The sequence below is a fragment of the Syzygium oleosum genome, unplaced genomic scaffold (assembly GCF_021117445.2).
Source record: "Syzygium oleosum isolate NSW1041296 unplaced genomic scaffold, Sole_v2.1 Sole_v2.02, whole genome shotgun sequence".
Taxonomy (NCBI): domain Eukaryota; kingdom Viridiplantae; phylum Streptophyta; class Magnoliopsida; order Myrtales; family Myrtaceae; genus Syzygium; species Syzygium oleosum.
The window spans coordinates 23,845,744-23,858,565 of NW_026607486.1; the positions used below are offsets into that span (position 1 = coordinate 23,845,744).

Consider the following 12,822-nt stretch of genomic DNA (forward strand, 5'->3'; position numbering starts at 1 on the left):
ATTTCCACTGATAATAAAAGATTTGGACAAAAAAAATGGAAAAGAAAATAAAGATCACATAAAGATTCGGAGGATCCTGGGTCAACAACATCTTGTCCGATGGGCCAGTACCGTAGTTGTTTTTGCCTAAGGTAATTTTCACATCTCAAATATTCTGCTGCCTAATTTATGAAAAAGAAAAGAAAAAACAAAATATATTTTTCTTTAAAAAATAAAAAAAGTGAAATAAACCCACTTGGAATTTCTTATTCGAGCCGTCTGACAACTGTGATCTCGATTCTCTTCAGAATTTTAGGGATTCTATTATTATGTTCACGAGAATTCAGAACCATTGATGATGGTTGGTGCGCCTGCTTGCTTCTGTGGACCATTCCAAGAATGCCATTCATTCGCTGCGTATTGCTGCCAAAAGTCTGAATACGAATCGGTCCGCAGCACGCTTTCCTAGGCCTTTCTGCTGCTGCTTCTTCTGCGCACGAAATTTTCCTGCATTGATGGTTTGACAGGGCCAAGTTGAATCGATAGGAAGTGTGATTTTCCATTTGGTGGACTGGGTCTCGACGTCTTCGTCCGCTCTTTTCACGCAACAATGAGTCGCGCGAAAGATGGGCGAAAAATCTCGGATGTGTGGAGACGACTAGACCCTCTCTTCCGAGCTGTCTCCACCACCAACCACCCATCCCAAATGGCATACCCATATCAGAAAGTGCTCATGATGATAGGGCTGATGAAACGCAAGGACTAGACATGGACGCTTCCGTCGGTAGACGCCACGCATTCGCGTCATATCTATCGAATTATCGATGAGGAAGTGTCCAATTCTTGGCCACGGACACTTTCCACTGTCAAGTCCAATTATAGATGAGCAGGTGTTTTTCTTATAGTCGGTACGGTTGAAGTTTTGGAAGTTTCTATCGATTTGCAGCGCGGGTATGGCGACTGCATACTTAGGGTGCGCATGAATACCATTTTGTGCCCGAGAGTTATTTTTGAACAGAAATGATTTTTTTTTTATTCTGTGCCCGGAAATAATTTCTGAGTATTTGAAGGCGTTTGATAAACTGTCCAAAATTTCTATTTCTAGAGTAGAAAAGAACATAAATGCGTTTGGTAACTACACAAAATTTCTGTTCCCAAATAATATTTTGAATTGTTTAATTTTTTTTTCTTTCTACCCGGCGACCGGCCACAGCCCAGGGCCGGCGAGGGCGTCACGGCCCTCGCCGGCTGCCGGCGGAGGCGAGGGCGAGGGCTGGACCCTCGCCGCCTGGGCGAGGTGGCCTCGCCCAGAGGCGGCGAGGCTCGACCTTGCCCAGATCGGCGAGGCCGAGCCTCGCCGTCGCTACCACACGGCCGAAGCCGACCTCGCCAGGTGGGTCGCGACGGCGAGGCTCGGCCTCGCCACGGCGAGATCGGCTTCGCGGTGGGTCGCGACGAGCGAGGCTCGGCCTCGCCGGATCGGGCGGGGCCGAGCCTCGCCGGCCTCGCTGACCGACGGCGAGGCTCGGCCTCGCTTGATCCGGGCGAGGGTCCAGCCCTCGCCCTCGCCGGCGAGGGCGACCCTCGCCTCCGCCGGCGGCCGGCGAGGGCCGTGACGCCCTCGCCGGCCCTGGGCTGTGGCCGGTCGCCGGCGGCCGGCCCAGCCCAGGGAAGAACAACACAAAAATAAGAAAAGAAAAAAAAGAAAAAAACTGATTCTCAAAATTGTGCCGAGAAACAAGAAGCAACTTTTTTTTACTTGTTTCTCTTCCAAAACTGTTTCTCGGCACAAATTTTCGCAAAAATGTGCCAAGGAACAAAAAGTTTACCAAACGCATTTCTATTCCCAAACTATTTCTGGGAACAAAAGAATAGAAATTTTCACTATTTGGCACGTTACCAAACGGGCCCCTAATGTGCACAAAGAAGGTAGATTTCTAGTAAAAGGACGGGCGAGCTTTAAAGGGTTCGCGCCCAATCTACCATTCAACTACACAGTTAATGTTATGGAACTGCACAGAATAACCGGTCAACAAGAACAACCATGTAATGAAACCACAACAGACGAGTTCAGACAACAGATTGGATTGGCAACAATAGTTAAACACATCATCAAAAAGGTCAGGAGTATATGTAAGAACACATCGACAACATTCGACTTGTTTCTTTCTCTTTTTCCCTTTTTCTTTCTTGGTGGTACAAGTAGCTTGTGAGATCGAAATCAGAATCCAATCAAACGGAATAAAGAATGAACTCCGCGGTGTCCACCCCGCCGAACGCCCCGCGGCCGCACGGGCGCATCTGGGCCGGGGCGCCCTTCGCGCCGCCTACGCCGCTGAGGTGGTGGTGAGGGGGGTCGCCGCCGTCGTGGTGGTGGTGGGGGTCGTCGGCGTTGACGGGCGGGTGGTAGTACAAGCGGGCGGTCTGGGGGCAGTGGGAATGGAACCTCGCGGCGATCCTCACACCTGCATCCAGCATCTCCACGTACTTCCCCATCTCAATCACACCCTCCAAAGAACAACAAAACTTCCACCCCTCTTCTCTTCCCACTTCCTGAGATCTACGGAACGGAAACGAAGATCAAGATCAGAGAGGAGGAGGGAAAGAGGAAGAAGATCGAAAGGGAAAAGGAGGGAGGAAGTTGCAGGAACGAGGAATGCTTAGAAAACGTCCCCAACGTGAACGCCCATGAAAATGGGAATCCAAGATGGGGAGGCGCTTGTGGGAGCTGGCGTGTGGTTGAGCGGTGCCATATATAACAAACAATTACAGCAATTGCTGATCTGTCCTTTTTCACATTCGTTTTTCCCAATTTCCCCGTTAGGTAAGATGGACAATTTTCAGATGTGCCCCTGGGTTTTTAGCATATTCTTGCGTACCTGGGTGTCCTTCCAGCTCAATTCTCTGAATTAGTCATTGCCAAATTAGTTACGTGCGACACCCCCTATAGATTTGTTCATATTTGCAAAAAAACACCAACTAGAAAGGTGTCATTGTTTCGCGGATTTAGTTAAAAGGTGCATCCGGAATATTTTTCAGATGAAAAGGTTTGGTTAAAAAGTGCACTTGAGGCGCTCGTTGCTCGACCAAATGGGGAGGAATTGTCGAATATGTTTAACAAGCACCCCAAAGCCGACAATTGTTAACTAGGGTCTAAGTAGAATAAGTAGGTATTATATTTTCCTTTTCCTAATAATTGAAATCAATGTTTCAATAAATCGATCATTTCATTTCCTTGTTATTATTTATGATTGAAGAGACATAACTATTACTTTTAGCGTACAGATTTACTCTGTAAAAAGGTAAATATTCTTGCGAAAAAAAACTTTCAACTAATATAATTCCTTCGAGTTTGATTTGTATCACCAAACCGCCCAATGGGTGCGTAGCCGAGATGCTTTTTCCACTTGCTAGAATATAGGATTTTAATTAATTTTAGATTAGGTGAAGTGGTGGAAGGGCGGGCACACCAATAGGAATAGAATAAGAGGGTGCTTGAGAGATGAGATCGAAAGACAAAGGAGGAATCTCTCTCTAGGTGGGTCTCCTTCTCGATTCGTGCCTATGTTTTTGGGTGATTGAACAAGGATCAATTTGTGCAAATTTTCGTTTCATCAGAAAAGGAATCGAAGCCACCTAAAGGGAACACTAGTGGGCAACCCAAAGAGCAAAAGCAAATATCTCTAAAGGTCGGTCAATGAAGAAGACGAGGGACACACATTCGAGGATATGCGAGATGCTAGGCCCTTCAAAATGAAAGGAAGTGGCGAACAGCAGCAGCAGGGGCCATCGGAAACTTAGAACTGCAAATATTCAGAAGTATAAGGGCTTCCCTGCAAAAAACGCAAAGTAAAAAAGTGGGGAACCGCGTCAACCGTTGAACGAAACCTAGGATGAATGGTAGTCGCCGCGATGAGACGGGCAACGCTCGCTGTTGAGTTCTTTGACTATTATGACCTTTTCCCCCTCTTTGACTAAAGAGCTCTCTCTGGAAGCCAGATTGACCGCTTACTGTTCAGGGGTGAATTCGTAAATCTGCATTTCCCGTAGTCTTCGCTGGAATTGCCGCTAGCCAGCTTTTTATTGTTTTTTTTTTATTCCTTTTTTTGCTTTGACTTTGCAGTTTTCGGACGAATTTTCAATTTAACTTTATATCACCCGATTGATTTTGCTAGCTTTCATGAAACACGTTTATGGAATGGAACTTGAATTGTCGATGTTTTGAAATCAATGGCATTGTGTGCGTACACATACATAGGACGACCGCATGAGATTCTTATTTTCTTTGGTGCAAACCGACCGGCACCGGGTAACAACTCCCCCGCTCAACTTTGAATTTTCTCCTGAATTTTTTTTTTACGTTGATCATTTTATTTTTTAATATTCCACCACTTGTTGTTTTATTCTTTCCGTGATGCATGAATCGCCCCCACCATGCGCATGGCGCCGTCCATGTTAGAATTTTTTTTTTAACAATGGTTTGTTTTTACTTGGGCCTGAGCATTGATTGACTATCACTTTATGCGCATTAGACATTGAACCGACTCGCAAAAGACAATTGTTTAAAAGCGAATCATGCGGTCTAGCCACCCCCCTTTCTCGCTCAACAAGCAATACCATCGCGTTGCGTGAGCATAGTGAGATTCATTAAACTTAGACGATTCGAACCCTTTTCCCAAAAAATCCGGAGTTATCACCTCTCATCGTATCTCCATTGATTTTTCATAATTTCATGAGCTTACGTAATGTTGGTCCAATCGTTTTATCTTCGGCTGCAATAGCATGCGAGAAATATTTCTTTCTTTCTCCCTTTCTTTTCTCCTTTATGCTCGAATCGCATCGGCGTTGATTTTGTTTCGGCTTATGGGTAACGTTTACATTGTTTATTTACTCGATAAATCTTTTGGGGGCGTGGTTGATCAAATCGGCCCTATTTGTCCACTCGGAGCCCCTCTCTCCAATCTCTCGATTAGGAACATAGCCTACCATATTCATGTCCTAGAAAACCTAACTCCCATCTAATGTTGTTGTCCGTAAAAGTCATCATTTCACACGGCAAGAGCACGTTCATCATTGGGGAGCTTGAATTCTTACCTAAACAAGCTCAAGGATACAAAATCGTGGGTGAGTCAAGGAACGACGGCATTGGCGCAGCTACATGAGCATGACTAGCCCAATTTATTGGACCATCAATTGAGCGGTAACAAAACCCTCAATAGCGAATGAACCATTAGAAACATTCTGTAACGCATGCTTTTTCAATCAAATATATATATATTTTAAATCTAATTTAACTTAGGGTTAATACTACGAAAAACCCCAAACTGGTACACCTGTGATAATTTTACTGCGAACTAATTTTTTTACCATCAAAAACCCTAAACTGGTACGCCTGTGACAAAATTTATCCTGAACTATTTTTTTTACCACCAAAAACCCTAAACTGATACACCTGTGACAAATTTACCCCGAACAATTTTTTTGATAACCAAAAATCCAAAACTGGTACACTTGTGACAAATTTACTCTCCATTAAATTGGATTAATATTAAGAAAAACCATGAATTGGCAAACTTGTGATAAACAGAGGAATAAAACCCTAAATTGGTACACTCGTCAACTATCACGTGTCATCAAACTTAGCAATTTGATAGTAAAATTAAATGGAAACTAACGGAGAGTAAATTTGTCACATGTGTACCAGTTTTGGGTTTTTGGTTGTCAAAAAATTAGTTCGGATAAAATTGTCATAGGTGTACCAAGTTGGAGTTTTTTGTGGTTAAAAAAATAGTTTTGAGTAAATTTGTCACAGGTATACCAGTTTGGGATTTTTTGTGGTATTAACCCTTTAACTTAATGTATGACTTTGCATTGTTGTTATTCATTACTTAGCCGTGACATATAGTCAAATTTTTCTTCTTGAAATATTTGTTGTTGAAGTACTCAGGACTCATCCACTCACGCGATAACAAAACGTAATATATACAGGTCTTGCTCAATTGAAGAATCGCCGCACAGCCAGTTTGCTTCACGGAAAATAAATAATTTAAAAAATATTTTTCTAAAAACAATAACTTAAAATGATTAGTCCATGAAAATTACTTCATCATCGTCAACAATTTATATCTAACCATTTTCATCAACAATGAAAGTTTTTTTCGTTCGTTCATTTTTGTAAACGGTATAAACAATTGTTCTTAGAAAAAAAAATTTCCAAATCATTTATTTTTCGCAAAATAAACGGATCCTAAAAACAAATGGAGCCTTTGCAAAAGAATTTTAGGGTCCGTTTGTTTCGGAGAAAACATTTTTAGAGAAAACATTTCTTTTCATTTTTCAACGTTTGATTCGCTTAGGAAAATGAATTTAGTCAACGGAAATGATTTTTCTACCAAAACTTAAATTTATGAAAATGATTTTCTCTTTGAAAGAACCAAAAAAGGTTTTCCAAAATATATCTAGGTATCGGCGCCTGAAACCCAAACTCTATACTTGGGTACGGAAACCCTAAAGTTGGTTCCCAAGTCCCCACGTTCAGGATTAGGTCTACAGCGGCCGAGCCCAGGACCTTGATGCTCGAGCTTAGGCCCCCGGCCCCCGGCGCCCACGCCCGGGTCCATCGAGGTTGGGTCCGAATCCTCGATGCCCATACACAATGCTCTGGCACTCGAGCTCGGTTCCATAAAAGGCTGTGCTCGGGTCCTTGATGCTCAAGCTCCGGTCCTAACCCTCATCTCGGGTCTACAAAGGCCATGCGAGGGTCATCGGAGCTTTGGCTCGAAACCTTGGTTAATGAAACGTTTGTTCTTATAATTTGAATTTTTATTTATTTATTCCTTTTTCTTTTCTCCAAGCGAGCTCAAGCCTCGCCAAATCTAGCAAGGTGGAGTCTCGCCCGAGACCGGCGAGGTTCGAGCTCATTAGAAGGAAAATGACCTAAAAATTATATATTTTCTGCTAAACAAACGCACCCTTAGTAAAAAATTTTAGTATGTCTAGCATTATCTACTTAAATGCTTATCATTTATCAAGAGGAGAATAATGACCGGATTGATGATGCTGCTCTTTAATTTGTTGGATGTATGGATAACACCTGGGGCTGCTGCACCTGAAAAGTTTCCTGCTCTTTCTCGTTAGTACCGTTATGTGTTCACTTGAAAAGGATCATCCTCTATTCCAAGCAATCTTGCTCGCTTGAGCAATCCTCTCTCGTGCTCCACCCCGCCATTCATGGGACCTAAGTCCTTAACACCATCCACCCTCCTTCACTGACCACGCTTCCTCTCCATCGGTGCACAAAAAATGCGACCTTTCTCCTTAGACACCACTGACCTGCGCTTCTCATCCCAAGTTTCCACAACCCCCACCAGTTGTTCGACGAAATTCCGAAGTGAGCTTCGCCACACTCAGAACCCATCATTTATACTATGTCAAGTATCTAAACGGAGCTCGTCATCGGGTAGCGTGGGCCTGCAGAGGAAAACCCAGAAGGATCTTTCTCGGATACTGAGGACGGAGTCAGCTATCAAGGAGATCGAGAGGAAGGCCAACTCCAAGAAGTACAACAATTTGTGGCCTAAAGCCGTGTTGGAGGCCCTGGATGAGGCTATTAGAGAAAACCGTTATGAGTCTGCTCTTAAGGTTTGTGAATGATTCGTTCTCTGTTTTTTTTTTTTTCTCTCTGCATTTTGTTTGTACTGGCTTCAGGTGAATTCTTTTCATTGTCTTGTCGTGTGCTAGGGTATTTATTGTTGAGCCACATTAAGTTTATGATCCATTTTGTTCCCGAGGTAGCTTTATCAAGTTGGAGAAGTGAAAGTGAGACTTGAAATACGTATCGAGCTTTGGTATTTGGAGCAGAAGCATATAGAACCGGAGATTCAATCTCTATTTAACATTCATATGTGAATTGTGTACACAAATAGTGAAGACTGTACTGCAAGTAACTATGTATAGCTCCTGATCATTGGTTGTGCGTTCATTCGTGTTAGTTTCCTTTTTCAGTTTACGTAGTTATGACATTACTATAGATTACTCAGAGAGCTGAATGTCTTGAGCTGTCTCATCTAGCAATGGAATGAGAACTTTAGGAAGTAGAGTAACACCATTAACTAGCATCATTACCAGATTGTCAATGTCAGAGCTAGTAATTTGCTGATGCAACTCTATTTCTTGTTTCCATATAGGTAGCCTGTTTAAATCTATTGTAACTCTCAAAGCATTTAATGCCCTTTTTCCAGATATTCGGCCTTCTTCGTAAGCAGCACTGGTATGAGCCAAGATGCCAAACGTACACAAAGCTTCTGATGATGCTTGGCAAGTGCCGGCAGCCTGAGCAGGCAGGTTTGCTTTTCGAGCTTATGCTGGTGGAAGGGCTTAAACCTACTCTCGATGTTTATACGGCTCTAGTCAGTGCTTATGGTCATAGTGGCCGAATTGACGAGGCATTATCTACTCTAGAAGCAATGAAGTCTGTCTCAGATTGTAAACCCGACGTGTACACGTACTCTATTCTCGTGAATTGTTGCATGAAGTTCCGTCAGTTCGATCTGATTGAACAAATACTTTCTGAGATGTCATATCTTGGAATAAGTTGCAGCATCGTCACATACAATACTATGGTCGATGGATATGGCAAGGCTGAAATGTTTGAACAGATGGAGAAGTCATTGACAGACATGATTGACAGTGGATCCTGTCTTCCTGATGTTTTTACTCTTAATTCGGTCGTGGGGGCTTATGGAAAGAGCGGACAGATTGATAAGATGGAGAAGTGGTATGAGGAATTTCAACTTATGGGTATAAGGCCTGATATTATTACATTCAATACCCTGATTGGATCATATGGGAAGGCAGGGCTCTATGAGAAGATGAGTTCTGTTTTTTATTATATGGAGAAAAGGTTCTGTTCCCCTACAACTACAACCTATAATGCAATAATTGATATCTATGGAAAAGCTGGCGATGTGGAAAAGATGGAAGAATACTTCAAGAAAATGAAGCATCGAGGAATGAAGCCTACCCCTGTCACGTACTGCTCTCTGGTTAGTGCATACAGTAAATCTGGACTGATCATGAAGGTGGACTCGATCTTGAGGCAAGTCGATAATTCTGATGTGGTGCTGGATACTCCTTTTTTCAACTGCATCATTAGTGCATATGGTCAGGCTGGCGACATTGAAAAGATGAGGGAATTGTTCTTGTTGATGAAAGAGAGAAATTGCTCACCTGATACTATCACCTATGCTACCATGATCCAAACATACAATGCCCTAGGCATGACTGAGGTTGCTGAAGATTTGGAGAACAACATAATAAGAACCAAGGACCATCCAGGTATCTTGATGTCAAGTAGCTTTGTAACCGTCTATCTATTTGTAAATTTGTACTCTTCCTTCATGTTCATTGCAAAACCTCATGTAATGTTCAATTTCTTGCACTGGATGGGAAGTTGTCACACTTCTCACTCTAGGGTATCAGAGAGGTTGTTTTGTATACACCCCATTAGTCAATGTAATATGCTCCAACCTTGCATGCTTACTCCATATCTCCTGCTCAGTGTAGTGATTTTAACTGATAACCAGCAAAATACTGATGCTAATAGCAAAAATACTGATAATCTGGATCAAGCAAACAAAGTGGCTTTGATACGTTATTCACAACAATCGGTCAGTCACAGAATCATTATACTATGTAGGACCTCACTCATTAGAGTCCAAGAATGAAACTATGCTGATGAATCAGGATTTACAGCATGAGATTCTTAAGTTTCATGTGATGTTATCTGGGGTATATAACGGCAAAAGGATGCTTTTAACTAAACATCCTTAAGATTTTATTGTCTCTCCTGAGTGTGCTGCTATTTGCGGCAAGCACGTTTGTTCGCTCTCTGCTAATTGCTTTAGTTTCTGACCAGTGAGAGTGAAATTCACTTTATTTATAGCATGCTACTTGAGAGTTGCTTAAATTATATTTGGTTTCTGCTCAGGCTTGAAGTTGATTGGATGCTAGCATTGTTGATGTGGAACGGATCTCAATTGATGGAGGACTAGAATGTTCAAGATTCTCAAAGCATAATTCGCTGATTACTTGGTTCTGAGATTATCTGTAATGTTTGTTATACCTTTTCTGTTTTGGAGATTATACTATCACAGAGTATATAACAATCAGAATTTTATCAAGTTCCAAAATTACAAGTCTCCCAATGCAGGATTGTCTTTAGATTAGCTTCAGTGTCCATGAAGTCCAAGCTCACCTCAACCCCATCCGGGCCACCAACCTGGGGATGTCAGTTGGCTCAGCAAGATTGCAAGAAAGTTTCATCTGGAGGAGTTAAGATAATTTATAAGGTGCAAACTGTTACTAAGACAGCTTCGCTAGATTTTTCGGAGGCCTTGAAATGCTGCTGGGTTTGTTGGGTACAATTTGGTAAAGTTACTTCTTGTGGATATTCTATTTTTTGTTCTATCATGGGGACCTCAGCACTGAATTTCCATTTTTCAAAATAAGAACACCAAAGAGCTGTTGTCATGTGTATGAAGTTTACCGAAGTTCTGGTTCCCCAAAGAACTTTGACAGAATAGATAGCAATTAACAAGAATGCCAACTTTCCACAAGGGCCAAAAGATTTGTCCTTGGAGACCATTCTTCTGGAGTTGGACCATGAAGCAGCGTAGTTTTTCCAGATATTGGGCTAAGCATACATGATCTCCGCTTCATTAGTGAAAAGTTGCCAAGACTAAAGTTTGGGTAATAGAGCTGGAATTCTTGAGGGCCGAATCCAAACCCTGGGCAGCATGCAGATATTTATCAGGCTCTGCTGACTGGCTACTGTTGAAATTCTTTCATTATGTCCACATTCTGCTATATATCTTATTTGCCTTGCTTGTCTTATATTCATATGTACATATAAATATTTACATTCAGAAATCGGGTCAGTAATTGTTACCGATTGATATCTACTCTCACTTCTGTAAATCAACATCTCACCTCTCACTGTGCATGGCCTCGGTTGACATTGTGGGATGATACCAGCACTGTGGAACTCCTGTTTGAAGCAGCTGTTTATTTCCCAGAGGAGAGTTAAAATGCTTTGTGCACTTAATTTCCAGGTTTTTTAATTTGGGCGGGCCTGAAGAATGAGTTTAGGCCTGGCCTCCTTAGCATATCGATGGTCACTCCCCTGTTTTTCAGAGGAAATTTGCTGAATAACATAGTCTAGTCCAGGACCCAAAACAAATAGAGGAACCTTTCCATTTGTCATCCGGATTGTTCTTCATGTTGTGGTCATGTTGCGGTTTGGTCCATCTATTCACGTGCTAGATTAAGTCCATTTTTGCAAGTCCACCCTGGGGGTAAGATATTTGTTAAAATGCATTTGCGAGTTGTGTTAGAGAAGTCTCATAAAAAAAAATTTGTGTGGTGTAGAAGAGTTAATATATTCTAGTTGACCCATAAATCATTGACTTAAGTTTTTGAGTGAAGCTGGGTCTAACATGATATATTGACGGGTTCGAAATCGAGCTCTCTCTTGACAATCTCCTCAACTGAAGGTATCGGGCTTCTGAATCATTCGGGTCTATATCTACCGCCAGACAAGAAAGGGGATTTCCTAGATGAACCTGAATCAAGACGTCTCTCTAAGTGGATGACGTTCATTACAGTATTTTGGGCATTTATCTTATTGTTGAAAATCTAAACTTTACCCCCAAGTTACATAACAACTCAATCTTTCTAGCGAAATTTCCGCCTGAACATAGGAAGCACGATGGAAGTGATTAGAGGCAGGCCAGCTTGCAAATTGTCTGCCTAAAGAGGGAAGACGCAAATGGAAACGCTTTTGTGGATTGGAGACTCTCTTCCTCCAGACTTTAGTATTATTCCCCGATGCCCACCGAAAGTGTGTTCCGTTTTGTAGGACAAGGAACTTGGTATATCTTTGTCTGGTGCGAGACGAATTAACATTTTCGGTCGTAAAGAACCCATGCCATTTGGAAAATTATAGAACAAGAACCCACGCGAGCGAATTCGAAAGATCAAATAACTAGCGACAATGGGATAGATGAATGGCGATTGAATTGTCGTAAATGTTTTGAAAGTCTTCAATTTGTGGAATGTAGAATTAGATTTTGGAATTCTTAAACCACATGTTCCTCTTAAAACATTCGACATCGACTTTGCTTCATCTAAATCTATCCACAAACCCATGATTGTCATACGACAACTGAATAACATGTTATAGTGACCTCAAAATAGTTGAAGCCTAAGTATCCTACGAAAATACGTAGCCGCCAACCCTCACTCAAAAAGACACGCAATGGGCCACGTGTATCCGACGCGGATGCAATGAGGTATCGAAGATGATTTCTTTGTTTTTCTTTTTCGGGTAAATATACTCCAAAAACCCCAACCCCGACATGTGGCAAAGGTCCTTCCCTTTCCTTTTCTTCTAAGACAAAACATTAAAAATGGTGGGTGTCCCTTTAAAACTTCCTTTGCAAAGATGAGAAACTGAAACTGAGAACCATAGAATTCAATGACTTTGCAAGTCATGCTACAGCAAAAGTTGAGGAACTTCGTGGAATTCTAAGAACACGTATGAACGGAATAAAAGAGGGAGGGGGTGACATAACGCTGAAAACGAGAAGAAAAAGGGCGACTTCACCGGGGTCAAATCTCTTTCATTAATGAAAGAGTGAATCTAGATGGAGTTGACCCCCATTTCACTAGTGGCATGACTTGCCGACCCAAAAGAGCGCTGAAAGTTCTGAAATTTGGAAGGGATCAATATCAAGAAGTGACTTGGAAGACAAGGATGTGGGAGACTTCGCCAGCATGTTGAAA

At 42.1% G+C, this 12,822-nt stretch overlaps 2 protein-coding genes across 3 annotated transcripts; one reads left to right on the plus strand and one right to left on the minus strand.

Moving 5' to 3' along the window:
* Positions 1 to 2,048: 2,048 nt before the first annotated feature.
* Positions 2,049 to 2,719, minus strand: LOC115691683 (uncharacterized). The gene has a single exon (XM_030618394.2). It carries the CDS (start codon positions 2,473 to 2,475, stop codon positions 2,212 to 2,214), a length of 264 nt encoding a protein of 87 aa, XP_030474254.1. The 5' UTR covers positions 2,476 to 2,719; the 3' UTR covers positions 2,049 to 2,211.
* A 4,294-nt stretch (positions 2,720 to 7,013) lies between these two features.
* LOC115691675 (pentatricopeptide repeat-containing protein At3g53170) lies at positions 7,014 to 10,497 on the plus strand. Of its 2 annotated transcripts, XR_008815929.1 has the most exons (4): positions 7,014 to 7,620; positions 8,220 to 9,315; positions 9,968 to 10,086; positions 10,190 to 10,497. XR_008815929.1 is itself a non-coding variant. In XM_030618381.2 (3 exons), exons 1-3 carry the CDS (start codon positions 7,282 to 7,284, stop codon positions 9,988 to 9,990), a joined length of 1,458 nt encoding a protein of 485 aa, XP_030474241.1. In that variant the 5' UTR covers positions 7,014 to 7,281; the 3' UTR covers positions 9,991 to 10,497. The 2 variants fall into 2 exon arrangements, 1 of the variants encoding a protein (XP_030474241.1); XM_030618381.2 differs by having other exon boundaries at positions 9,968 to 10,497.
* The last annotated feature ends 2,325 nt before the right edge of the window (positions 10,498 to 12,822 follow it).

What these genes read in the sequence shown, in the direction of transcription:
- LOC115691683 (XM_030618394.2), bottom strand. Translation starts at nt 2,475, where the DNA reads ATGGGGAAGTACGTGGAGATGCTGGATGCAGGTGTGAGGATCGCCGCG.
- LOC115691675 (XM_030618381.2), top strand. Translation starts at nt 7,282, where the DNA reads ATGCGACCTTTCTCCTTAGACACCACTGACCTGCGCTTCTCATCCCAA. An exon ending in GTTATGAGTCTGCTCTTAAG is followed by an intron (nt 7,621 to 8,219) that starts GTTTGTGAATGA and finishes CCCTTTTTCCAG; the next exon opens with ATATTCGGCCTTCTTCGTAA. An exon ending in AAGAACCAAGGACCATCCAG is followed by an intron (nt 9,316 to 9,967) that starts GTATCTTGATGT and finishes GTTTCTGCTCAG; the next exon opens with GCTTGAAGTTGATTGGATGC.